The sequence below is a fragment of the Echiichthys vipera genome (assembly GCF_963691815.1).
Source record: "Echiichthys vipera genome assembly, chromosome: X".
Classification (NCBI taxonomy): Eukaryota; Metazoa; Chordata; class Actinopteri; order Perciformes; family Trachinidae; genus Echiichthys; species Echiichthys vipera.
The window spans coordinates 25848459-25876114 of record NC_139825.1 but is presented as its reverse complement, the minus strand read 5'-3'; the positions used below and the strand labels follow the sequence as shown (position 1 = coordinate 25876114).

Sequence of the window (27656 nt, the reverse complement as noted above, 5' to 3'; positions counted from 1 at the left end):
GCTGAAGCTGCAGCGGTGAGCTGTGGCCTCAAGGTCTTAGGTGCCTCGTGAGATGGTAACCCTCGAACACCATGGTGGACACGGGTGGTCAGGGAAGATGTCCGACTGAAGAAGGAGTCCTTCCGGGAATGTTATCCCATAAGACTCTGGAGGCAGTTGAAAGGTACCGACGGGCCAGAAGTCCTGCAGCCTCTGCTGTGTCAGTGGCAAAGCAGCGGGTGTGGGAGAATTTCGGAGAAGTCATGGAGAAGGACTTTCGGGTGGCACCAAAGTGCTTCTGGAAAACCATTCGACACCTCAGGAGGGGGAAACGGGGAACCGTCCAAGCTGTTTACAGTAATGACGGGACGCTGGTGACCTCAGCTGATGAGGTAATCGAGCGGTGGAAGGAGCACTTTGAGGAACTCCTTAATCCGGCTAACTCTTTAGTAGAGGCAGACCTAGAGGCTGATGGGGAATCATTGTCAATATCTCTGGCGGAAGTCACTGAGGTAGTAAAACAACTCCACAGTGGCAAAGCCCCAGGGGTTGATGAGATTCGTCCTGAAATGCAGTGCCATGGGGGGGGGGGGCAGAGTGGGGTGGTGGTTCCCCTATTTCAAAAGGGGGACCAGAGAGACACTACTCAGCCTCCCTGGTAGTCTACTCCAAGGTGCTGGAAATAAGGGTGCGTCCTATAGTCGAACCTCAGATTGAACAGGAACAATGTGGATTCCGTACTGGATGCGGAACAATGGACCAGCTCTTCACTCTTGCAAGAATCCTGGAGGGGGCCTTGGAGTATGCCCATCCAGTCTACATGTGCTTTGTGGATCTGGAGAAGGCATATGACCGAGTCCCCCGGGAGATACTGTGGGAGGTCCTGCGGGAGTATGGGGTGAGGGGGTCACTTATGTGGGCCATCCAATCTCTGTACACCCAAAGAGAGAGCTGTGTCTGGATCTTTAGCAGTAAGTCGGATTCGTCCCCGGTGGGGGTTGGCCTCCGCCAGGGGTGCGCTTTGTCACCAATCCTGTTTGTGACTTTCATGGACAGGAGGTGGTGGGGAGGGGTTGCATTTTGTCGGGCTGAGGATCTCGTCTCTGCTTTTTGCAGATGATGTGGTCCTGATGGCAACGTCGGTCAGTGACCCTCAGCACTCACTGGATCGGTTCGCAGCCAAGTGTGAAGCGGCTGGGATGAAGATCAGCACCTCTAAATCTGAGGCCATGGCTCTCAGCAGGAAACCGGTGGATTGCTTACTCCAGGTAGGGAATGAGTACTACCCCAAGTGAAGGAGTTCAAATACCTCAGGATCATGTTCAGGAGTGAGGGGACGATGGAGCGTGAGTTTGGCCGGAGAATCAGTGCAGCGGGGGAAAGCTGGGTCATGACCGACGGAAGAGATCGCGTGTACAAGCGGCCGGAATGGGTTTTGTCAGGAGGGTGGCTGGAGTCTCCCTTAGAGATAGGATGAGAAGTTCAGCCATCCGTGAGGAACTCGGAGTAGAGCCGCTGCTCCTTGGCGTTGAAAGGAGCCAGTTGAGGTGCTTCGGGCATCTAATAAGGATGCCCCCTGGGCGCCTCCCTAGTGAAGTGTTCCAGGCACGTCCAGCTGGGAGGAGGCCTCTGGGAAGACCCAGGACTAGGTGGAGAGATTATATCTCCACACTGGCCTGGGAACGCCTCGGGATCCCCCAGTTAGAGCTGGTTAATGTGGCCCGGGAAAGGGAAGTTTGGGGTCCCCTGCTAAAGCTGCTGCCCCCGCGACCCGACCCCGGATAAGCGGATGAAGATGAGATGAGATGAGATGAGATAATATTAAAATAATATAATACTATATAGCCTCACCACGGCCATGCCCTTTGATAAATGTTAAATCCTTTGCAATTTAACTTCCTACATGTCTCAAAGGTCTACTGACAAGATTTGAAGTCGATCGGGTTAAATTTCTAGGAGGAGTTCCTTTTAAGTATGACACGTGCAAATATTGAAAAATGCTGACTTTTTTGTTCGTCTGGAAGAGTTCTATATGCCTACCGGTTTTCATAAATTTTCATCAATCTTTGAATTCATAATGCACTGTAGTTGGTGCTACTGAGCCAATATGTCAATTCCTGAAACCTTATCAAACCCCATATCAGATCGCAGTTTTCGCCAGTCCTGATGACTTCACCAAATTTCACTCGTTTTCATGTGGCCCTGCAGAAGAACAATTATTGGGGTTTTAATAGGTCCCTCACCGACTTTGTCGGTGCTCAGGCCCTAATAATAATAATACTAAAAAACGAAGCAATTATAATAGGTCCCTTCGCCGACTTAGTTGGTGCTCAGGCCCTAATAATAATAATACTAAAAAACGAAGCAATTTCAATGGGTCCCTTCGCCGACTTAGTTGGTGCTCAGGCCCTAATAATAATAATAATAATAATAAACTAAACAATTTCAATAAGGCCCTTCGCCGACTTGGTCAGTGCTTGAGCCCTAATAATAAAAAACTAAGCAATTTTAATAGGTCCCTTCTCCAACTTAGTCGAAGGCCCTAATGATCTGATATGAAGAACATTAATAAAAACAGGTGGTACCAAAAAAGAATCAACTACACAGATTTTACGTTTGCAGGGCTTGTAGGTTACATCTATATGAAATTGATTTAGAATTGTATGTTGTAATTTTTTGTGCGCATTTAAATTAATCTTGGGTATGGGTGTCACCTAAAACAATGTCCTCTCAAGCTTTGTAATATTAATGTATGTAACTGACTTTGTGTAAATGTATATTTACAGGAGATTATTCTCTTTTCGATATGGATATGGGTATGGAAATGGAAATGGATATGGATATGGATATGGATATTCAAGTGAGGAAAGTGCTTCCCACCATCATGCCAGACAGAGCAACCGATGGTAGAGTATCTCATTTAATTCATGATTTAGTTTATATAAAAACATTAATTTTCTGTTCAAAATCATTTGAAAACTGTATTAATGAATTCTGATGTAAAAATTAAGATGCCCTCCCCTCATTATCAGCTCATCAGCAGAATTATCAAGTAAAAAAAGACTGACAACACAGGCAAAATAAACAAAAGTGTAACGAACTGTATATGTATACTGTAGGCCTAAAGCTATTTGTTGTTGTGTGGAAGAGGATGTACTTTAACTAAGATGTTCTGTCTTGTGATCATAAACAGTAAATTAAGATAATTTGTGTTGCGCTGAAGTGTTCTTTGAATCTTCAGGCTGAGAAGTAATAGTACACATCTTTAAATCACACAGCACATGAATGCTTTCACCTTGTACATTTTTATTTTACGAAGATGTTTACTGATCACCACCACATAAAAGTCACAATTTTCACCTTTAGTTAGTTAAATTGGTGTTGAGGGTAAAAAACAATTCCAGGACAAGTGTTTCCTTCTGCTGTGTGACTCTGTGTGTCTCTGTGTTCCTCTCTAGTTCCTCTTTCCCACAGGTTTTTACTAAAAACTGAGAATCTGTCTCTTCCACTATGCTTTGATGTCACTGGAGATGTTCGCCTTAAACTACTTCATCATCCCAACAGGGGTCAGTAATGTTCTTCTTCGTGCGATCATTGTTTTCCTAAATTCCTTTTACTCTCCATGTGTACATAAAATCCTTTTTCTCTCCTCCTTCTGTCAGTTATATCATGTGTAACAACCGATAAGTTTTCCATAGTTTGCATGGATGGAAAGTAACTAATCCATTTACTCAAGTACTTAATACATCATAAAAGTATTTTTACCTTTCATGAGTATTTGTATTTAGTGCTACTTCATACGTCTATGTCACTACAATTAAGATGGAACTATTATACTTTTTACTCCACTGTGATTTTTTTTTACAAAGATAGTTGATTAAATATGTCTGAAGATTAAACCAGTGGCTCCTAGCCTTTATAGCTTGTGACCACTTACAGTACAAAGAAGAAGCATTTAGCTGCGGCCCTTGGTCACTTTTTCGTTAATGTTTAGCATTGCGTCAAAGACACATTTCCCCATAATACTCTCATATTATTTCACTGAAATAACTGTTTCAGGCCTAAAGAGGTAAAATTATCTAATAGTTCAAAAAAAGTCAAAGATTAGAAAAAAGTAAAGAAAATAAACAAAAAAAATGTGTCCAACCCCATTAATCTTTTCACAGCAGCTTGTTGGTCTGATCCCTAGATTACCATTCCCAGAATAGCACTGGGCAACAGTAGTGACAATACTTTTACTTTTGATACTTCAAATACTTTGCCGACAATACCTCTGTACTTTGACTTAAGTGTACTTGAATTGAGTGTAGTGTTGAGTTGCATTTGTTCTCTTTTTTATTAGGGCTGTCTGTGAATGGTGAACTTGATTCAGTAACATACGGAGGCTTCAAAAGGATTGTCATCCACTTCCAGACTGACCTGTATGTTGAGGTCGACACCAGTGAAATCACTGTACGTCAGGGACAGACACTGACACGCCACACTGGACAGGATCTCCTCACAGCTGGAAGGTGACTTTGCATTGTAATGGTCCTGACCAAGAAATAGTCGGCCCCACACCTGCTGTAAAATAGGGATTTGTTATTTTACGTCTAGATTTTTGTCCTCCAACACATAGGACCACACATTTCAATCCAGCCCGGTATCACGCCAAAGCATGATATTGATACGCTGATCCACCTTGCAAAGCGAGTGTCACATTTTGTGTGTGTGAGTGTCACATTGCCTGACCAAAGTATGAAGAGTACACACTTGCTCCCACCCATCTATATGAATGGAGGAATAGCACCAACAGGGGACAAGCTGTTCCCCCAGAATTTATTTAAATGCAGTAGGATGCTCCAAATGTTCTACCAGTCGGTAGTGGCAAGCGCCATCTTCTTTGCAGCAGTGTGCTGGGGTGCTGGAATAAAGGCGAAGGACTCTTAACAAAATCAACAAACTCATAAAAAAGGCTGGATCAGTTGTGGGGACCAAGCAGGCTCCACTGGAAGAGGTGGTGAGACATAGAATGCTGGGGAAGATCACATCCATCATGGACAATGTCTCCCACCCCCTCCACAACACCCTGGACCTCCTGAGAAGCTGCAGCAGCCAAAGACTCCGGCAGCCTAGATGCACACGTGAACGCTACAGTGCGTCCTTTCTGCCTGAGGCCATCAGGCTTTATAACACACATGTAGCCTCCAGATCTCTGCATTCCAGCTGACCAAATTTTTAATGAATGAATGTTGTGTGTGTGCCTAAAATATTTATTATGTCTTTTTTTAAATATATAGTGTGTTTTTGTTTTGTATTGTTATGTGGTGCTGGGATAAACAAATATCCCTCCTCAGGGGATCAATAAATTCAATTCAATTCAATTCAATTCAATTCAATTCAGTTCAATGGGAAAGCATGAGACGTAGCCAGGGGAGCAGGTTCAAAGTCCCCTCCATACTAAACCAACTCACAGCCTTTTTCTAATCCTAACCAAGTGTTTTTCATGCCTAATCCTCACTGTCACCTTGTGTTGGCTAAAGTTGTTGTTTTGTTGGCTAAAATCATTGTTTTTGTGCATTTTTGCACTTCTGGGTTGCCGATTTTGACTTCCGGTCCATTAGAAAACGTTAGAAAGTGTGTACTTTTCATGCTTTGTGGGGTGGACCATTTATTTAATCTATTTACCCTTCATATTTGATCTCTCTAATCTGAAACAGCTTCTGGATATAGTCTGGAACCATCCTATGTTTGACTTTATACATTATTTGTGTTGTTTTGAACTCCACCAAGTCTCTACATTTAAGTGAGTGTGAGTTTATAAATATATTGGTTGGTTCATGATATTCTGCTCTGTAAATTATTCTTATTTCCCTCTATTGTAATATAAAAATAAAGTTAGAAATAGTTTTATACGTGTTTCCCCATATTTCCACACAGTATTATTATTATTTAACAGTATATGGTATCGCATCAGACATTGATACTTCTGTTTTCACTTGTTTTATTGTTTGTTGGTGCTTGTGTGTTTTCTCCACAGTGAAAATGCAAATCAGCATATTTCCTAAACATTTGCTTTAGAACAAGTTTAAGTTAAGAATATTAAGATGAGGTGCATATTTTTTATAGTTTGACAGTGATCAGGCGGGACAAGGAAATTGATGTTGCATCTGGAGACACACGAGTGGTCATCTTAATTCATGAGAAGGACGGCAAAAACTTCCTCTGGCCGGTTTTAAGACAGCAGCCGTCGGACAGCAACACTGAAGGAATTTTAGGTGAGCTCTAGGGATTTGTTTGTATGATTTCATATCAGGTCAACAATATTTTGAATCAGTGTCATTGTTTTATTGTTCGTCTTGTTTATGTCCAGCTCTAAAGCCAGCTGTTTATGAGGAGGTGCAACAAAGTCACTCAACAAAACTGAAGATCAAAGACCAAGAGATTGACGTTACCAGGTACATTAGTTGATGTGAAAAAGAGAGTTGTTTGGGGGTGCTATAATTATTATTACTCTATTATTCACAAATATATATGACTATTTATATTTATTTTGTAGGACCAATGCTGTTGACTACAGTATTATCTCTCACCCGATATTGGATTGCTGGCTCATGTCTGCTGAGTCTGTCCTGCAGAGACGTCTGGATGATTTCATCGTGACACAACTTTAACTGGGAACCAAGTTAAATCACTTACAAAGATTTCATTTAAACTGTTTATCCTGGTTGAAAACAGAAATTAAAAGGAGTGATGTGTTACTCTACTTTACATCATGTATTATTTGCACAGGACTAACTACATGCTTACAGTAGAGAGTAGAGATAACAGGAAGATGGAATCACCTGCTAGGCATTGCTGCCGTTCGCACCTCCTCCGGTGCCCATGGGTCAGCTGCAGGGTCATCATCCAGGAACCACCAATCACCAAAGTTTCGCTCCTTTAAGCAGTGACAGGGACGTCTCCCTGCCACCCCCTGCAGCTGATGGGTGTTTCCCCCTGTAGCTGTTGTTGGGGTTAGTTGTTCGTTCCCCAGCACTTGTCCTTCCTCCTTAACCAGAGCCAAAAGCTTCCTTTCTCAGCCCCCTCTGCCAGCTCTTTGGTTGCCTTCTTCAGGATCCCTCATGTCACTCCTGCATCAGAAGGCGTGTGGTTGACTGCCTCACATAGCCTCGGCATCCAACTTCCCCTGGATAGATGGTGGTCTTCCAGCCAGCCATCTGGCACTCAGCAGCCAACTCTGAGTACTTGGCCTTTTTTCGTCCGTAGAGGGCCTCATTCCCCTCCTGGTACCGTGAGCTCAATAAGGAGCAGGGATTTTACCTGGTCTTTTCCTGCTTATAGCCCAAACTGATGGGTTGGAGCGGCAGTTGGAGGGTGTTCCTTCCGAACAAGCCCGTTTCAGAGAGGCATTGTGGTAGCCCCAACAACTTTCTGATGAATGAGTTGGCCTTTCCATTCATCTTACTTGTGGTGGATGAGGGAATTTCACTCATTTTCAGCAGCCACATCACTCTTCTGTAGAGTATGAACTGGTAGAACCATATTTTGTACTTACCTAGGAGTTGGCTTTGGTCAATCTTTGCCAGGCCTTCTGAGAGCTGTTTCAACACGGTTCTCCCCATCTGTTTGTCCGAAAGTTCTGCTGTGTACTGCCTCCCAAGGCTTTTTATGGGTTTCTCAGAAAATAGTGGAATTTTCTCTCCCCCTACGGTTAAGGTGGTGCTGTCAGTTCTGACTCCTCTTCTGAGAGACAGGCTTCGTGAATTTGAGGGCTTGATCCTCATTCTAGCCCACGACATCACCTCATCCATCCATTTCCGCAGTTTTGATGTACATGCTGCGGTCTGAAGGATGCTTGTGACGTCGTCCATGTAAGTCCTCAGTGGGGTATTGTCTTCACAGCTGGGAGCCTGATCCCTCGGATCATTTGTCTTGCACCGATGAGGATCACCTCAAATGCTGCCACAAGCAAGATGGGAGAGATGGCACAGCCTATAGCGATGCCTACCTCCAACTGTTGGTGAAATCTTGGAGAGCAAAGCACATCTACGTGTCGTTGAAGTAGGATGCAACCATGGTCTTGATGCAGGAAGGCATGTGAAATAACTGGCATAGTTGATCAGCTGGCGTGGAGCTGATCCCTATGCCTTTGCTAGATCGAGCCAAACGACATGGAGGTCAGTCTTCTCCTTTTTTGCCTTCTGGATCTGGCCCCAGATCATTGTGGAGTGCTCGACACACCCTGGGAAGCCTGGGATTCCTGCTTTCTGGCAGTTGGTGTCTATGGGCTCACTCACACTGTCCCTCCGTACCGTGCCCAAAAAGGTTTTTCGGGTAAAGCCTGGTTCGTTTGACCAGTGTGAGTGCAACCGCTCCGCGCCTAGCTGCAGCCGTCCACAGCCGTTTGAGAGAGGTGGGCTTTTGTAAAGCGTGTTTGCACATGTAAGAGCACGAGCATGTGCACGTGTACGAGCATGAGCACAAGGCCTACGGCGGCTCTGACGTCATTTTATGTGCGCCTGTTCTGGCATAGAAAATAGAAGGACGGACCATGCGCGGACATTTAACAACAACAACAATGGCGGCGAAAGGTTCACGTTGCTGTGATGTTGAGGAGGAGTGTTTACTGCAGATTTGATCGATGAAAATATTCAAAAACAGTCGGACAAGACGCACAAAAACTCTGAGGTCTATGGAAAGATTTGTAAACAAAGCGACGCATTGCGATGACGTCATCAATGCGTGTGACGTGTTACGACGTGATGACGTATAGACAGGCAGGAAGCATTGGCCGAGGCCCAGGCAGTGTGAGTACAAACGGGCTGGCAAGCGGGGGGAGAGGGAGGGAGGGACAAGTACCCTAAAGCCCGGGGCGCGGTGCGGAAGGACAGTGTGAGTCAACCTAAGTCTCCTTCCACTTTCAGCAGGGCAATGTTCCTGAACTGGCTGATGTCTTTGGAGTTTGCTTCCTTGGGAATGAAAACCGCTATAGCTCTTTGCTATTCGGATGGAATGCGTTGCTTTTTCCAGGGCAGTTTCTTATATAGCTTGTAGTGGACTCCATTGGGGCCTTCGGGGGCATGATGTTGAACTCAGTAATTGGAGGTGCAGGCCCGGGCATTTACCCCGGTGTTCCTAATGGGATGTTCTTTTCTGGATCAATGTACTGCTGTCTGACATGCTGTTTCAGTTGCTCTCTGGTGGTTTCAAGCTTCCCACTCTTCTTCTACTCCAGCAGCTGTCTAGCATCCTTAAAGGGGTCATTGAAGAAGCTGGCTCGTTCTTTTTGTTTCCAATTGCTACGCTCGCGGATACGTTCAGCTCTACGGAGCCTGGACAGTATTTGTCTGACCTTTCTTCCACAGGGGTTTCAGGCCCTCTTTCTCTTCCTGTGCTGCCTTCCTCCTGTTCTTACGGAGTTGCCAGCACCTTCGCACTAGATGGTCAATCCTATTTCCCCTCCTTCCCTTTTCTCTTTCTGTGGTCTACTGGTTGGAGGTCTCCTCGCCAAACCTGTCCTTGCAGACCTGGTACAGGATGTCCCCAACCTGACTGAGCTTGGTTTCAACACCTCCTTGCAATGTTTCCCCCAGTTCTTTGACCAGATCTGTGTCTAGCATATGCGATGCCTCTGCCTCACTTGACTTTAGCCATTTGAGTTTGCTCTTTCTAGTTGAATACAAATTATTTATTTAAACTTACATGTGGCAGGCCTTGTCATTTGAGCAACCTGATTAACAAAGCTATCAAATGTAGCCAATGCACATAAAACGGAGTAAATAGAAACAACATTAACTTTTAACATCAAATTGTTAATATATATATATTGTACTTTTGACTGTCATCAGAAGTACAATATAAAAAACATGACAATAAAAATAAAAGGTCCTGTGTTCAGAACTGTACTTAATACCATTCAATCAGATTAGTGATGAACTTCCTACAGTGCATTAACAGTAATCAGCAGCTGGTTCAAACAGGAAATAGACTGTGCTTGGTAGTGTATTAAAGGAAAGGGCTCATATGTTAATAAATGGTATGGTACTAAATGTTACATTAGTAAATGTATAAATAAAATGGAAAAGTTCAGTGGCTGTGCCTCACAGTCACACAAACACAGAGCTTACTGTCCAGCTTTTCTGTCACAAAGTTACACTCCCATATTGATTTACAAAGTAAACAATAGGTGGTTGTTGCTTTCTTTACTCTGGTTGAACATATTTCCAGACATTGTTAAGCCTGCAAGGGTTTTGTATTCAGTCCAACATTATGTGGTGAAACCAGTTGAGCTACTGTGAAGCTGTGCGTCATTGTCCTCTTCTAATGAACTGCAGTTCAAAGGTATGTGGATTCTGATGAGTGGAGTGATAAACTTGTTTATCAAGGCAGAGTTTACTGAAAACTGCAAAGAAGAATCTTTACCAAATTCACACAACAGGACAAAGAACATGTTAAAAATGGCCAACAAAACAACTATGAAGTGTTAACTGTGTTTAAAATGCAGCTCTGTGCGGGGCCATTCATAATGGGATAAAAAGGGTAAAGCTTAAACATTAGCAATGATAACCAAACTTTATTTTAAACCAAATGTATTACAACAACAAAAATAAACACTGCATTTAGTCATGTTTTAATACAATTATTATTATTATTATTTGAGAAATGTACTGATCTAAACTAATTATTAGCTAATGTTTCCTTCAGCCCCTTTCACCGAGTAAAGTATTTTGGTTTACAGGAATGTTAATATATACATATATACATTCATGTGAAGCAGATTTTGGAAGGGCCAATTCACTGGAGCTTTTCAGGTGTCCAGTTATTACTGTGGGCGGACCTGGCTCTGTGTATAAAGCTACTTTAATTCAGTGTTCAAGGTGGAGTCTGGTTTTAAAAAAAAGAAAAAAAGGTGTGGACTTTGACCCATCTTCAGAGGGTCATGCTGACTACACTGTAATAATACATTCAGAGCCGGAAGTTTCAGGATTATCTGCATTTAGACCTGCTGAGAGACGGTGCTGAGACTAAATCAGAGACAGACAAACAAGAAAGAGCGAGAGAAAAGTGGAAAGTAAGATGGGAGGGAGGGAGGGACATCACCTGAGACAGGACAGTGGCGTGCTGTATGGTTACATTTTCACATGACTCAAACACTTCTAGGTAACTTTGACAAGGTACACACCTGATCTGAGGAGAAGAACTTACTTACAGAGGATTACTACACACAGTAAGTAACCTTTATTATATTTCCTTGAGATTACTAGTGTAATTTGATATGATTTTTGATAACGTTAATAAATTCCTGTCTTATCTTGTGTTACAGTACTGTTTGCTTGTTTATTCTTGTTGTTGTTGTTGTCTAAGAAGAGCATATCCAACTCCCAGTTATTATGTATATTAAGGGATTTGTGACATTGACAAAAATCTAGTTAGTGATACACCAGAAAACAGTTGGAGCCTACTTGTATTTAAAATGGAAAACAAATGTGTTGCTGATTCACAGGACACCTGATGAACTACCTATACCTGCATTTATGTATGTCTTTTATTCGCCAGGCCATAACCAAAGGCAAAACCTACCAGCCACAGCTATGCTCTAACAGTTTGTCTCGATTCCTTGCCTTCTGTTCCAGTGTCCAGTTTTAGTCGGGATATCTACAAGACAATCTGCAGCTAAAAGTCACAATGAGGAAGAAAACACTGGATTAATTTAACAAAGCTGTCATGTCACTCCTGGAGAAAGATATTTGGAGTATCTTTGCGTGAGTGTCCTCAGCCAAGATGTTTCTTCCTGGATGGTCTGTTTGGTGTGTTTTATTGACTCTACACATGTCAGCCTGTGCTTTGGAGATTTCTGGATATGTCAGCCATGGAGTCAGTTGCTCACAGGTACTGGGTGGTGCGCTGCTAGGATACACTGAAGCAGATATTTCCTGTGCTGCAACATATTACATATAGTTTTTGTTGACAGATTACACTTTTAATTTCCTTTTGGTACTGGTGTAGGCTGCTCTGACATTTGAATTTCCCCTTCCTCTGATAGTGTTTTATTCTCAAACATTTAATTAAGCAGATACAGGGGTAACCATCTGCCATTGTACAATTGTACACACAATACACAGCCTTTCTGTAGATTTATCCCAATATAGTCCTCTGAACAGCAAATATTTAACATTCAGTCAAAATGTTATGCAACACATTAAACATATGTCTTTCCCGTTTTCCATTTAAAATTTTTGTCTCTATTCAGGGCCTCTTCGATTGCACCATGAAGGATGTTCTTATTGTAGAAGAGAATAAAGCTGTGGATGTCCAAAACCTGACTCCGTATTTCAAGCTCTGCTGCAGGGAGAAATCGTGCACCATATGTCTGGTGATAGAGACAGAGATCAACATCCATCCAGAGAAAGACATGGAGGATGAAGGCCACTCTGGGCATGGTGAAGAAGACTACAATGTGGAAATAGAGAGGGATAGAAAAGGTACAAATGAAAGCTACATGCAGCCCGCTGTCACATCATCACTTGTTATTAAAGGACCATACCAGGTGTTTTTGTATAATATGCACATAGTCTCTGTGAAGTCACCCATTAGTTTCTGAAAAGCTCTTTTGAAGCTCAATGTGTGCAGTACCATACGTCACCGTCTTGGCAGTGCCTGCCATGGCCTACTTCAGGCTAATCCAAATAGGCAAAGAGGTGGAGTGTGGATGGAGCTGAGGCGGGCTGAATTTAGCCTACAGTCTATGCTTTCCACTTCTGACGGCAACCACCTGTCACTCTAAGCAGCCGTACCCTTATTTACAGGTGTCATGAATGGGGAAATTAGCTATGGAGACGAAAAGCTTTTTTTTGTACCAGGTTAGAAATATGTTTATTTCTGCTGTAAAGTTGGGCAACCCATTACAGTGAACAGTTTATTTTCTATAATGTTCTGTCAAAGTTACATTACCGTCACATGGTGATTGACAGTGGATTATTTTTTGCCAGTTTTCCTTTATGCCTTTATAATACAGGAAATGGGGTGAGAGAGAGGGGGAGACATGCAGCAAAGGGCCGCAGGTCGAAAGTCAAACCCGTGGCCGCTGCCTCAAGGACCTTCAGCCTCTTTACATTGGGCTGCTGCTCTAACCACTGTTCCACCGGCCACCCTGTGGAAACTCTTTTCCACAGGAGGCGGCTGTGGCTTGGTGGCAGAGTGGGTCGTCCTCTGTTCGAGAGATTGGTGATTCGATCCCCATCTCCCCCCGGTCCACATGTCGAAGTGTCCTTGGGCAAGACACTGAACCCCGAATTGCTCCCCGTGCTGCGCAGGGGTGTGTAAATGTGGTGTGAATGGTTAGATCAGATTAGATAATGTAGATGTCCACTGAATGGGTGAATGTGACAGACACTGTGAAGCGCCTTGAGTAGTCAGAAGACTAGAAAGGTGCTATATAAGTACAATTTCATTTTCCATCTATCTTTTGAACAAAATCCAACTTTCGACAGTCCGCAGCTGAGGATCATGTTGTGGGATGTTGGGAATTCATCACTGGAAGAGTGAATGGCAAGGTTATTGTGAAATTAACAGCAGTTTGTTTTATTTGTGAAAAGTGTTGCTGTATGTCTCCCATGACAACGTTTCTTGGCAGCACCATAAAAATGTAACTTAAATCTTTCAACTTGAACAAATTATAAACAAGCTGAGAGTTTACTGTGATTGATTTTAATTTACCAGAGTAAATGAAAACCTGTGGCAGTAAAACCCTTTGGTATGCTTTGAAAAATTGATTGGCACCACAATGTATGCACATAAAGCATGCACAACTTGTTAAGTAAACTCAGGTCATGGTTAATTATTCAGAACATAACAAAACAAACACTGGTATGGTCCTAAAAGCATAGGTTTTAAGTGCTGTTCTCACAGTTAAGATGTTTCATTACTGTTTAACATTAACAACAGGTTTGTTTCAATGAATTCTGAGCCCCACCTTGTCTCTGTTGCAACAGCGTCTGTGACAGTGTGTTATTTTGCTCCACATACCATGCCCTTGTGCAAGAAGGTGGAGTTTACGGTTAATCATGCAGCGCTTAGTCAGCAAAACCAGGAAAAGGTAATGTAGACTCCCTACTGGAAATGAAAGTCTGTACTGTCAATAATGTGTTGTCTGTGCTCTCCCAGTCACATTGTCTTATAAACTCTGTTTGTGGCTTCTACAGTTTTCCGTGGTGATTACTGAGCCAGCTGGTGTTTCCTTCAGCAGTCATGTGATTGTTTATTCTTCTAAACCATCACAACTAAGTCGAGAAGTTGTTGTTCCCTCTCTAGATGAAGGTAAAGTTGGTCTGTTAACTATAAAGTACCCGTTGAACTCATAACTGGCTACTGCCAGCTATAACACATATCGTACTTCTGCTTTCAGTGTGCTCCCAGACGCTGCAGGAGCGAGTAGAAGAGTGTGATGGTAAATGATCCCCACATAATGCACATGTTGGCTTTCCATTTTGTTTCTGTATCTGTCTTTAGGGAAATTAACCCTTTTCTTTTGTCTTTCCCTCCTTTCAGTGTCCAGACTCAGCAGTGTAATCAACCAAGAGATGAATCAGTTGGAGCTACAGTTTGCTGACAGGAACAAAAACCTCTCTGTGTGTGTCCAGTATGAGCAGAATGGAATATGTCGGGTCAGTGTTGTATATCAGGTCCTAAGTTTGGTTTCACAAGCTGGCTTTTGTTGTTTGTTTGTTTTGCAGAGGTAAAGAAAGTATTCGGATCCTTTGTTTAATTAAGTAAAATTAGCACACTAATGTAAAAATAAGTGTAATGCATTGAAATTATCACTTTAGTGAAAGTACAATGTGCATTACCAGCAAAATGTACTTAAAGTATAAACAAGTATGCAGAATGGTCCCTCATATGTATTTACTGCATTGTTACTCATGCATTAATATATAAGCAGGGTTTTTTTGTTGAAGTTGGTTGAGGTGGAGCCATTTTTAGCTGCTTTATATACTGTTGGGTAATTTTATATAGCAATGCATCATATTTAATAAGCTGATCCTTTTTTTTGTATTCATTACGTGATTTCCGTGTCCTTTTTTTATTATAAATTAGGTTTAGCTGCTTTTTAAAATTGTTTTATATATTTTCCAGAGAGAAATGCACACAGCCTGTATTCATAAACTGAGCCTTTATACGAGCCGTGAGGTCTTCTGTGCAAGTTGTGAGGTCACAACTATATTTCATTTAGGTAGAGAGTGCAGCCACAGTGTCGTTACATTCATTCCCCGGCTGCAATGATGGTGCAGAGACACTGAGAACGCAGAGGAGGAAGACCCGAAAACTCTGACCAATCAGAGCAGACTTAGCTTTTTCAGGAGGGGGTCTTAAAGAGCAGAGAGTGTTTCAGACAGAGAGTGAATACAGGTATATTGAAAACAGACAATATGAGAAAAATTATGTGTTTTCTTACTATTGAAGCATAAATATGTTCTAGTAGAGACTCAAATTACAACTGCGAACCTGAAAATTAGCCCGATATGGGATATTTAAAATGTTTGCAGAGTAACTAGTACTACTTCAAATAATGATTATTTTTATTATTGATTAATCGCCTAAATAGTTTTTCAATTAATCCTTTTATTGATACAATATTAAACATTAACATCACTATTTCCAAAAGTCAGAATGTTATAATTACTTGTTTTGTTCAATCAGCTGTCAACAACCCAAATATACTCAGTTTAATATCAAAGGCTATATAACAAAAAAATGAAAGCCATTAAAAAAAAGTAAAAGCCATTAAAGACGTGTGATAATGTGTTAAATGTCACTTTACAGAGGTGGAACAGGACGACCATCCCGCTATATTCTGTGACCCCCTGCATGTGTCTCCAGGTACCATTAAACATCATGATTACTTGTGGTGACTACATTAACAGTGTTGTGTCTATATAGACTTATATCATTGTGTGTGTGTGTGTGTGTGTGTGTGTGTGTGTGTGTGTGTGTGTGTGTGTGTGTGTGTGTGTGTGTGTGTGTGTGTGTGTGTGTGTGTGTGTGTGTGTGTGTGTGTGTGTGTGTGTGTGTGTGTTTGTGTGTGTGTGTGTGTGTGTGTGTGTGTGTGTGTGTCTTAGGTATGGAGTGAGGATAAATGGCTGTCTAGGCGCTCTCTAAGCTGCCCCTTCATCAATAAGACTGGTGAGAAGTCAATTTCTTTCTGGTCTCAGTTTACAGTGTGAAGGCAATTGATTAACTGTTTCTCATGTGTCCATTCCAGATTTTATCCAAAGAAACGTATGGCAGAATGTGTCAGTGTCTGTAAGACAGGGGCAAATGCACAACTACCGCACAATGCTGTTGTGGAACCTGTCTGCCCCCTGCAGGCTGGAAGGTGAAGTGTGGCCCTGTCACAAAGAGGACAGCAGCTGCAGGAACATGAAGGGCTTTATACAACAGCTGCAAAATGGCACATGGACACAAAACAGCAAGCAGTGGGTAAGAAACTTGAAGAAGAAGAAGCCTGTTTAATTAATTCATTTAATTTATTACTTTTATTTCCACAGAAGAAATAATAGGAAAAATCAACTTATTCCATTTGACAGGGTCATATTCTGTATCAGCTTGTGTCCTTAATTTAAGCAATGCAATGTTTACACTGGGCGATATACCCATGTTTTTTAAGGCTGCACCATTGCTCCTCAAAATGTTTTACACAATTTCACAAATTTCATACCAACATATTTGGTATCATTGGAAACTTTGGGATATTTGCTAGAATTTAAAAAATAAAGTTGTGCAGCTTTGAATGACACACAGCATGTGTTTGTAATGACTGTTATAACTGTGTCCTCTTCAGGAGACAACAGGGGTGTTTGAAGAAATCAGCCTTCAGCTCTCACCATGTGTGATGGTAAAGCATTCACAACTGTCCTGTGATCTATATATTTACTTAGTTACTGATGTTGAATAACTAATTTATGTGTATCCATCTGTGCAGGTGAAAGTAAAGGGAATGGGACACGAGCTGGGTCCGTTCTGTTTTAAAAACAGTGAGTCCGACACAAAAATGACATATTTTGCTAAAATACAACAGCTTGAGATTTTTTCAAACAGGGTTCTGTTTTGTACAATTTGTAGCTGACAGGTGGCGCTGGAGTCTCCTAGTTATTGGTGTCATGCTGCTGGTTTGCTTGACTATGCTCATATTGTATCTCCTTCATGACTTTGTCAAGAGTGAGTTTTATTTATTTTTCTTTTGCTTTAAGTGTAAATATGTAAAACAAAAAACCTAGACAAACATATCGTACATGAAGTAGACTTACCAGAGAACAAATGAGGAACTATCTGCCAGTAAACCATTCATTTCGGACAAACTCCTTATCCAGTTTTATATTGTGACTATTAGTTAGTTAATTGAAAAATGAGGGAGAAATTAATCAGAAATCACTTGATAACTGTTAAACTGAATCCTTGAAAAGGACTTCCCCAATAATTATAAAGATCAGAGGGATACTGAATATTAACAGCAGTTCTTCATTACTGCATCTTAAACTAATGCTTACTTACTTTTTTGTGCTTTTATTTAGCGACTCATCATTATCGTCTACATAGTCCTCCATTGCGAATGATTAGGGAAGAACTTATTAATGATTCATCAATGATCAAGTCATTCCTGATTCGTTACTCACTAGTTTCTCAGTTAACTTATCATTAGCTCTTCTATAAAAAAAAATTGTTTAGGAGTTGCTCATTAACTAAAGGTTCACCAGCAGTTAGTGCCTCATTCGTTCGTCATTTGTTCCCTAGTAGCTACACAATATTTTGTGCACCTTATTGTAAAGTGCAAGCAAGAAGACAGAGCAGTGTCAAATTTCTCTGCTCTGGAATTTCTCACCAAGATAAAAAAAATAAAAAAATGCATTGTTCAGCTTGACCTGAATTTCCTGAGACATTCCCCCACAAAACAGGTTCCTTTCATTTTCCTCAAAGATGTTGTTTACTAGATCTGGGAATTGTTTATAAAGTCTGAATGATATTTTACCCATATAGTGTTTAAATAATAATGATTTGTGGCAATGAAATTATAAATATCCATGTAGGGGTTTTCTGCTAAGCCACCCCTCTGATATATTTACTCTTAATCTTCTGACTTTTACAGAATTTGTGTGGAGCTGGCATCATGGCGGATTTGTAAAGAGTGAGTATTTTTTTTGTAATACCACTACTGGTAATAAAGCAATTATGAAGTCATGATGGAGCAACTCTCTGATGTTTTTCTTCTCTAAAGTTGACAGTAAGGGTCGTATGGTGGTGTTGCTGAGCCCCCCAGATGTGGATGATGGTGTTTCAGAGTTAGTATGTCGCCTCGGCGCCCAGCTCTGTAACCAGGGCTTCACTGTGTCTGTGGATCAGTGGAGCAGAAAGGAGCAGTGCACTCTGGGGCCTCTGCTGTGGCTTCACTCCCAGCTGCTGGAGCTGAACCGCCTGGGTGGCCGAATTGTGCTCGTCTTGACCTGCAAAGCATTGGAGAGAGCAGAGGAATGGACCCATCGGAGCAATGAGCTTATCAAGATGAAGGGGGAATACAAAGGTCTCCCTCAGATATGTTCCCCTTACTCTGATGTGTTCACGGCCTCTCTGTGCCTTATCCATGCGGACAAGCAGCGGGGCAGAGCTGGAAAACGTTTTATTCTGGTGAAATTTGACTCTGATCTAAGCAGTGACAGGAGACTACCAGAGCTTCTTCAGGGACTGCCCCTGTTCCAGCTTCCCTTTCAGACCCAGGCTCTCTTGTCTGAGATCACGGTGGGAGGGACAGAAAGGGCATCAGGTAGAAGGATGTGGATAGGGTGGGAATGGACAGCATCAGATCGATGGAGAGCAAAGACTAAAGAGGGACAAGACCAGCAGAAGGCAGGAGTTGAAAAAACGTTTGAGACAATGCTTTTGAAGAACCCATAAATTATTGTTGCACATTATTGCTGCTCTCCACATATGAAGGGCACGTCCATATAAACACAAGACATCATTAAAGGCTGGCTGACAATGACCTTTATTGTTGTTATATATCACAAAATGCCATAACACTGTATTTGTAGCAAATGTTACTCAAAAAGGAGTTAATACTGTGTTTGTTTGGGACTTTTTTTTTCAGATGAAGATTTTTGCCCTAGTGAACATTTTAGCTATCAGGACAGAGTTTGTGGGACTGACTCAGAATGTTCATTGTTATGAAGGTAAATGTCACAAAGTGCAACAATCTCAACGTGTTTTTAATGTTTCTTGGATGATGGTCTGTGGCACTGGGTCCAAACCCAGGGCCCTGACTCCCATCGTTAAAGCGTCATGGTTCCCAAGGCCTTCTTGATTTTAAGAGGCCTATATCTCAGCATGTAATGGAATTGTTATCTTAAAAGTTTGTATTATTATTTAAGATGAAAAGGCTTAAAAAAACAATTCCGAGGATAAGGGCACAGTGAACACAAACTACATTCACAGAGCCTTCCCTCTCACAGCCTCGCCATTTGAAAAGTACACAGTTAAAACAACCAAACATCTAATAGAACAAGGGCCAGCATCAGGGAGAAGAAAACACTGAATTTGTCCAAAAAAAGTATGCATGATTGTTAAAATAGTAAAAAATTAAAATTCACATAAAATATACTGAGAATTACTGTATATTAAGAGTCCCTAAAAATTACAGGGATCACTGATGCAATTTTCAAATCACTTGTTTTACACAAACTTTCTGCTGCAATCACCACCTGTTCTGTATTGTTATTGTTATGTATTAAATGTAATGTAAAATATTCATAAAATATGTCACTTAGTCAGGGGTCATCAGTGTTGTCAATGGAATAAGACACAGAGAAATAAGTTATAATATCAGGCTATGGCTACACAAACTACAGCCTAGCATACTTGTTTTGACTGTAAGTCATTGTTTGTGTTGGTCATTTCATGGGATTCATTGACTGTATATGTATAAGAAAAATATAGAACACGACCAGACTTATCCAAACATAAAATGTTACAGACATGAGTGCAGATCCCAGGGGGGGGATGTGGGAAACATGAATCCCCCCCAATAAAAACCCTAAATTATTCAAAATTGAACAAATATTTGAACGACTTCACATTCTTCACATTTTAGATTCACATATAAAAAGAATTGATTGAAAGGGTGGAACAAATAATGTTTGACAAATATATTTCTTACTCCACATTCCATCTAAGCTCTCCTCCACTACAACACAAATGAATGAGTAGTTTCTTACACAAACGCTGATGATCAGCAGGCTTTAAAAAAGGGCTTCATATTTTGATATTCATCCATATAAATGAATCATGCATTAAAGTTTCCCCATACACTAGGAGAAAAAGAAGATGAGAAGAAATGGAGAAGAGTATACATTACATGCCCAAGACCCTTAAATTAGGATTTACTAATATTACTGTTAAGTAAGAAGTGATACGCGCTGTTGGCTGTTTTGGACAAAGTACTGTAAGTCTGCCAACACTTGTCTATAAATATCTGCGCCTATTTTTGTACATTGATTCTCGGATTGTGATTGGCCGTCTCTCAGTGAAGGGCGGTGGATCTAATTGGTGCAATCTAGTGTCTGTTTAAAGACGCGGAGAAGCGCTGGTTTAAGTGTTTAGGTGCGTACCGGGGGGGTGGTGCTGTGAGAATGCTGAATGCTCCGCCCGCTCCGAATGTCTGGGTCTTTTTCTGCTGCCAAACACAAGATAGTGTTCAAGTGTGAGAAGCGTGTCTCGGCATTGGAACTGTAATAAGGACGAAACAGTTCTCAGACGCACAAGGAGGAGGTAAAGAAAACCCTTTACTCATGTCTAAAGTTTGTTTTCAGGTGCATAAGAACTACATAGTCTATTATTGGTGGAAAAAGGATGAAAGTTTAATTAACATCAACATTAACAAGTACAAAGTCGCATGATATTGAAATACTAGAGTAAGGTACCTGAAAATGTTACTTAAGTACCTTTAGATGATGTATCTAGCTACCCGCTACCCCTAGTGCCACAAACAGACACCCAAACTCTTCTTTGTGCCTCGAGCTCCAAAACAATCATCTCATTCAACTATATTTTGAGATTTTCCCAAAGGCAAAGCTTTTTTTATGCCTCATATAGCCTAGTTTATTTTGCCAGCAATCTGTTCTAAATTATTATGATACCAACTTGTGAGCATCATTTATCAAACCTGAGTGTGATATTTTGGACAAGATAAACAACTTTATTATGTGGACCTGCTGGGACAGATGGAAGTGAGGATGCTACACAGGAACCTGCCACAGGCTGCTTGGCTGTGTTGTCTGCTGGCTGTTCAGGTGCACAACTGTCCAGATACCTGCAGCAGGTGTTCAGGTCCAGAGAATGACCAGTGTGAGGAATGCAGAGCAGGATGGATGCTCCATAATAACACCTGTGTAGGTACTGTGTAGTTCTTATCACCACAAACATGCATGGTGTAAGACAAGCAGACTGATGATCTAAATGTTTATGTTTTGATCTGTTTTAGATATTGATGAGTGCGGCACCGAGCTGGGTATCTGTCCTACAAACAGCTACTGCTTCAACATAGATGGTTCATTTAAGTGCATAGGTCAGTGATTTAGAATTGGTCTAAAAGACACGTAGGCTTCTTCTATATAAGTCATGATAAAATAAAATTAGATGTACAAATAAACATCAAAAGTGTCAGAAAATATAAAAAAATACCAATCGAGTGACATCGGGGGGTGGTGTAAGCTAACTAGCTAAGGCTAACTTTGTTCATAAAACTACACCCATTACAGATAATATTAATCTACCATATACTGTATTTGGACTTAACATTTTCAGGCACCGTGCCTGATTAAAGCAGTTATATGAATATACTTAATTAAAAACACTGTACACATTTCCTCCAAGGCAAATTGTCAGGCTCATAACTAATTTCTTTCTTTGACCCCAGTGTATTGTATGTAGCTTAAGCATCACTACATAAACTATAAGTTATTTTTTGGAGAGAAATTAAACATCATCAATACACATCTACAAAATGTCAAACATAACACAATAAAGTCCAACAAGCCCTCCATTGCAGCCACTGATGATCACTGTGGGTCTTGTACAGTACTTTTCCTATACTAAGTAGCTTCACTGGAGAGCTTGAATATATATTTTTAAATACTTCTTTTCTAAAGTAACATGATGGCATTTTTGACATTCTTTACTCATATACATGAAGACAATGAATGGTGACTCTTTCCTCAGACTGTGACCCAGCCTGTGCAGGCTGTATGGGCAGCGGACCAGCGCGCTGCAGGAAATGTGCGTCTGGGTACACACTGACAGGGCCCAAGTGTTTGGGTAATAAAAGAGAATACTTTTATTTTATTTCATTAGCATTTATTTTGTGCTCCTGAGGAGCTGCAGTAATCTACCAATCTGATGACATTATATCTGTTTCTCTTAGATATAGATGAGTGTAGTGACAGAGTTCTTGCCTGTCATGGTCTGGATGAGATTTGTACCAACACGCAAGGCTCTTTCCGCTGTGACTGTGCTGAAGGATTCATCCATAAGGACGGTGTCTGTGTGAAGAAGCAGAAGCCTTGTGAGTCTCATCATATGCATAGTCACTTGGTCAGGTAACCTCATTGCAACTTCTCACGTTTATCTCCCTGGTGCAGGTGTTCAGGAGAAAGGTCTATTTGAGGATATCCAGGACGACGAGGTGGAGGTGCTGCAGCAGATGCTCTTTGGTGTGGTGCTTTGTGCTCTGGCCACACTGGCTGCTAAGGGAGATTTGGTCTACACGTCTGTATTCATGGGAGCAGTGGCAGCCATGGCAGGCTACTGGCTTTCTGACAGGGGAGACCGGTTGTTAGACAGCTTCATAAAGGGACGTTAAAGCTGAAAAGTTTTGTGAAAAGGACTTAAACATGTCATGAGACACTGGTTACAATATATAAATATGGATTATAAATTTTAAAGACTAATATCAAACTATAAAATTATATTTATCATAATTGGGATTTATTTGTTAATTTATTTCTGTAGTCTAGAGAGCTTTTTAATGGAATTCCATTGCTAGGCAACAGCCTTGGTCCTTGTTAACTTCCTGTCAGCTGTCATTCACATTCACTGCAACAGGAAATAAACTGGGACAGTTGGACACATTTAGAATGTTTATGTTTTTATCTTTGAAAAAGTCTCCAGGAAAAATGGAAAGCAATAGAAAAGAGAATAGAAATAGAAACAGAATAATGATAATAAGGAATACAAATAAATGGATCACATATTAAAATAAATAAATACAAAACGATGTAAAAAAAAGATATCAGTAATTTTATGTAATACATAAAATTGTGTTTTAAATCGTTTATTAATAAAGTTATACAAATTCATGCCGGACAACTGAGCCAGAGCCAGCTCGGTGAGCTAATGTTAGCCAGCAAGTGGTAACTTCCTACGCTGCATGGATCTGGCATTGGTTGCTCCATAAGGTTAGCTGATAATGTAATTTGTCAGCGGCAATACAGTTGAGAATACAGATAAGCCCCGAGAGTCTGGATGAATAGATGAGAGTAACACATGAGGCCACGCCCCCATTCTGGTGAAAACAAACTGCTGGCTTTGACTGGCGGGAAACACAAATCCCACCGTAATCCGTCCTGCTTTTGTCTTATGCCTTTATGTTAACTGGCCTGGAAACCTCCTGCAATGACAAGTGTTAGTCAGGCAGACAGCAATATTATGTTGTTACAGAGCGATGATCCATGTTATATGGAACAAATCAGTGTTAGGGAATGTTTGTCCATACAGCTTACTGGAGGAGGAGTGGGTAAACGGGCCCACTCAGTATCCAGAGCTGAGACACCCACACATTTATGTTCCTACCTCATTGAATCACCAGGTAATTCAGGCCTATGACAGCGATCACTTTCTCTGTCAGTAATATACTTTCGTTTTAGTAGGCTATGTGAAACAAAACAAGCAGCCAAGGCTTTGTCCACCTAAGGTTAAATGAGGGTGAAAGTGTACTGTCTTTCTCTCTCTTACACACTCACTCACTGCCATCTTTTTGCCATCATTCTACCAATAAACATGTAAATGTTACTTGAATTTCCTCAAAGGTAATTGAATTTATTTTTATAAACTGACTACTCACTCCTGGTTTTCGTATTAGTGCACTGAGGTCTTCTCCTTTGTTTTCACCGGCGAGGGTGTGGCTCTTTTATTAGATGATGTTTGCCACTCAAGGCAGTATTTTGCTGCTTCAGCTAGCTAGCAATTCATTCACATTAGCAAGCAAGCTAACATTGGCATTAGCTAATATTAGCCAGCTAAAACCACAATACCGGGAGTCATATCCTTAGTCTGACTTCCCGCCGAAGCATCAAACTAGTTGCTGCCATTACTGGACAGTTTAGGTAAGATTAATGATTGTGGCCATCTTTTGTGTATTCCTGGCACAAAATCATCCCATGGTCTTTTTCTGCACTTATATACATCAAATAAGCCATCAAGACAGTTTTTTCGTGTAACTGCTATTAATGGAGAAGTCCGGGAGAGTCGCTAACAGCCAGACGTGGCTAACATTGATAATCTCTGGGCAGTAAGGTGAAGGCATTAAAACGTATTTTTTTAACCACTCAAAATAACACCAAACCTCTGCAGTAGCATGATTGTATCCCTACACATAAAACGAAGTAGGATGTATATAAGTGCCGAAAAAGACCATGGGATGTGGGACCACCACAAAACTAATGTAAAACCCACTCACTCACTTTACAGATGGTAAATTTACCCACCAATGAAAATAACATCCCTTCTTCCATATTGCACTTGTGAGTGAGGACTATCAGGAGATTCAGGTTTTAGATGTAGTCAGACACCATGAAGAAGAGAGAGAGAGATTCATTCAAGGTGAACTAACCAGCTTTGTCTGAAGTTTTTCAGCTGTTTTTTAATTTACAGTTTTACTGATGGAGACTGTATTCATCGGTATACATCACACCGTCATTTGGTGGAGTTGAACATGGTTTAAGTGGTTTATTGGTAAATGTGAGAGAAAAAGACTTTTAGATGATTGTCCAGCTGTACCATTTTCCTCTACTGTAACCTTAAATGTCATGTTTTTAAATAGTTTTAAAGCAGCTACCTTGTTCTGGCATTTGCAGCCACCAACATATGTGATCAATTGTAGCTTGATTAAAGAAGAGTTTAGCGCTTGCCTGCAGAAGCAATGTATTAGATTTGATTCTCATACCTTACAATGGCATGTTTTTACTCTCTAAATAAAAATAACAAGTTTTAACGATTTCTTTTCTCTATGTGCATTCTTATGTCTTAAGAATATAAAACACTGAATTAAATAGTCCTGTGTTGACACATGTACCCATGCTGTAACCCTGTCCCCTAGAAAAGTACGCTCCCATACAACAAAACTGCTTTTTCAATTACATTTCAATACATTTTTGCCATCTGTTGAATGACATGACAGTACTGAATGTTAAAATCTGAAATTAATGCAACATTTTATTTACAAATTTTTATGTTTTTATTCTTGTTGTACACTCGTATTAGTAGAAGAAAATAAAATAATTAACGGATAAGATTTAACTGATTTTAACTTTGAGTAGAAAAATACAAACAGAGACAGAAAGAAAGTCACCTTTATTTGATGGATATAAACAAGCTGGCCAACACTCAATAGTTATATTCTGATACAGCACATACAATAGCAAACTGGGGCACTGAGGACAGCCTCCTATGTTTAAAAAAACAGAAAACATCATCACAGAGTATCCATGCTTCACTCAAAACTTGGACTCACTCTCACATTTTTATTTCTCTAGGGACTTTCTCTGATAAAGTTTTTTTTAAATAGATTATCTCGTTTGCGTTCATAACACACACAGACACACATACCCACACTCATAAAAGCAGCTATGCACGCATGCGCACACACACACACACACACACACACAGACACACACACACACACACACACACACACACACACACACACACACACACACACACACACACACACACACACACACACACACACACACACACACACACACACACACACACACACACACACACACACACACACACACACACACAAACACACAGCTCTCTCTCTTTTCTGAATACACTTACACAAGCAATCCAAAAAACATGCTGCACTCTCACAAAACTGCACAGGCTGTCTACTAAGGGGACACAGTAAGTGAGACACACATCACTCTCAAACACAACATCACACCGTCACAATGCAGATGCAGATGCAAGTAATGGATGAGGAATGATGCTTCAAGGGAGATTAGCTCACGTTCACACAAGTAATCATTCAGCATGCTGGACACTCACGTTTAACTTGTTCCTAGGTCTTTACTGTACAGCTCAAAACATTTACTTATACAAATAGTACAGTCTCAAACTGGCATATTCAATAAGCTGAAACAATAGAAAAAAATAAAGCTAACTTAAATACAAAAAAATGAAGAATAAAAAAGTAAACAATATTTGTTCTGTCAAAACGAAAAAAAATGTTTCTGGCATTGGTCACAGTGATTTGTTTTCAGCAACATACAGGAAAAGAAAAATAAACAAAAAAAAAAGTGAAAATGTGTGTTAGACTTTTGATACTTTTTTTCTCTCGAAGGCCTTTGAGAATAACTGTTGAGGCCTTTCAGCTCAAGTCTTTCTTACATGGCTGCTTCTAGGCACGGATGCAGACTTGACTTCAAACCAAATTCGATGTCCGTCATTCACAACCAGGATTAGTCTTTAGTCTAAGCCCAGGAAACCAGCCCAAGCCTTAATAAGCCTTTCTGTCTTCTAACCCCTTTTTTTTGACACAACGGTTGAGAAATCACTCTGCATAGAGAACAGGAGATTATCCTAACATCATCGCTTTGAGTTGGCACATTATGTAAAAATCAGCATGCATGGGCACAATTTAAATATTTCATGTTTCTACCATGTAAATCATATATTAGTATTTCATGGTAGGAGAACCCCCTACTTCAAGTATTCGGTAGATAAGGACCTGAAAATGGAGGATTCATACTCCGCCCCCCTGATGGTGAAGTGAGAGGATTTTTGCTCCTCTGTCTGTTTGCATTGTCTTCCATATTCATTTTTTTTTTGCCTAAAATCCAAATCAGGATCTTTCTCGTAACATTTGTAAACACAAACACAATCGGTTGATTCTTGGTCAGTGACAAGATCTGTAAAGGTTCACATGTGAAAAAATGATGGAACGATCACCTCGGTTTGTGGAAGATGGGTGGATGGAAAGACATTTATATACAACGTTTAACACTTGGCCATATTAAGGGAGACACACAGGCACCATGAGGGAAGGGAGAGGAAGTAGGGGATTGTAACAGTCTAATTCATTTTTGCACTATACTGCAATGATGCATGTTGGTTTTTCTACTTAATCGGCTGTCACAGTCACGTATGTCACCACTTCTGTTTACAAGACGACAATGACGACAAACACACGAAAGAAATGCATCCCGACAGAGTAACTCAAACCTCCACTTGGGTGTTAAACGTGATAGTCCTCACTCACAAGTGCAAGTTTCTGACTGCTGAGTGCAGCAGACATAATCTCATTGCTACTCATGTGAGCAGCAAAAGTCAAGTCTTTTATTCATTTTTTTTGTTCAAAGTTGTCACCACAA

At 40.8% G+C, this 27656-nt stretch overlaps 3 protein-coding genes across 4 annotated transcripts in view; all 3 read left to right on the top strand.

Moving 5' to 3' along the window:
- LOC310965814 (inter-alpha-trypsin inhibitor heavy chain H3-like) overlaps positions 1–6638 on the top strand; it is a gene marked incomplete at its 5' end in the record, with an annotated part of 55818 nt that extends 49180 nt beyond the window's left edge. The window contains 6 exons of the mRNA XM_083939567.1: positions 2766–2885; positions 3438–3545; positions 4322–4490; positions 6088–6236; positions 6332–6416; positions 6518–6638. Coding sequence (XP_083795693.1) covers positions 2766–2885; positions 3438–3545; positions 4322–4490; positions 6088–6236; positions 6332–6416; positions 6518–6632 — 746 coding nt within the window. The 3' untranslated portion in view covers positions 6633–6638. The remainder of the gene's footprint in view (positions 1–2765; positions 2886–3437; positions 3546–4321; positions 4491–6087; positions 6237–6331; positions 6417–6517) is intronic.
- Positions 6639–11055: 4417 nt separating this feature from the next.
- On the top strand, positions 11056–19827 carry il17rc (interleukin 17 receptor C). Of its 2 annotated transcripts, XM_083938737.1 has the most exons (15): positions 11056–11188; positions 11595–11850; positions 12212–12443; positions 13953–14056; positions 14163–14277; positions 14366–14407; positions 14509–14624; positions 15781–15837; positions 16077–16140; positions 16220–16437; positions 16799–16852; positions 16940–16991; positions 17080–17175; positions 18101–18139; positions 18230–19827. In XM_083938737.1, exons 2-15 carry the CDS (start codon positions 11743–11745, stop codon positions 18901–18903), a joined length of 1971 nt encoding a protein of 656 aa, XP_083794863.1. In that variant the 5' UTR covers positions 11056–11188; positions 11595–11742; the 3' UTR covers positions 18904–19827. The 2 variants fall into 2 exon arrangements, with proteins under 2 accessions (XP_083794863.1, XP_083794864.1); XM_083938738.1 differs by lacking the exon at positions 17080–17175.
- Positions 19828–20751: 924 nt separating this feature from the next.
- Positions 20752–25153, top strand: creld1a (cysteine-rich with EGF-like domains 1a). The gene is made up of 6 exons (XM_083938428.1): positions 20752–20772; positions 21225–21396; positions 21485–21568; positions 22222–22317; positions 22424–22564; positions 22641–25153. The coding sequence occupies exons 2-6, from the start codon at positions 21225–21227 to the stop codon at positions 22859–22861; spliced, it is 714 nt and encodes a 237-aa protein (XP_083794554.1). The 5' UTR covers positions 20752–20772; the 3' UTR covers positions 22862–25153.
- The last annotated feature ends 2503 nt before the right edge of the window (positions 25154–27656 follow it).

Excerpts from the sequence above, each read along its gene's own strand:
- creld1a (XM_083938428.1), top strand. The coding sequence starts at position 21,225 with ATGGAAGTGAGGATGCTACACAGGAACCTGCCACAGGCTGCTTGGCTG. Across the intron at positions 21,397-21,484 it reads CCATAATAACACCTGTGTAG|ATATTGATGAGTGCGGCACC; the intron begins GTACTGTGTAGT and ends GATCTGTTTTAG. Across the intron at positions 21,569-22,221 it reads TGGTTCATTTAAGTGCATAG|ACTGTGACCCAGCCTGTGCA; the intron begins GTCAGTGATTTA and ends CTCTTTCCTCAG.
- il17rc (XM_083938737.1), top strand. The coding sequence starts at position 11,743 with ATGTTTCTTCCTGGATGGTCTGTTTGGTGTGTTTTATTGACTCTACAC. Across the intron at positions 14,625-15,780 it reads AGCAGAATGGAATATGTCGG|AGGTGGAACAGGACGACCAT; the intron begins GTCAGTGTTGTA and ends GTCACTTTACAG. Across the intron at positions 16,992-17,079 it reads TCCGTTCTGTTTTAAAAACA|CTGACAGGTGGCGCTGGAGT; the intron begins GTGAGTCCGACA and ends TACAATTTGTAG.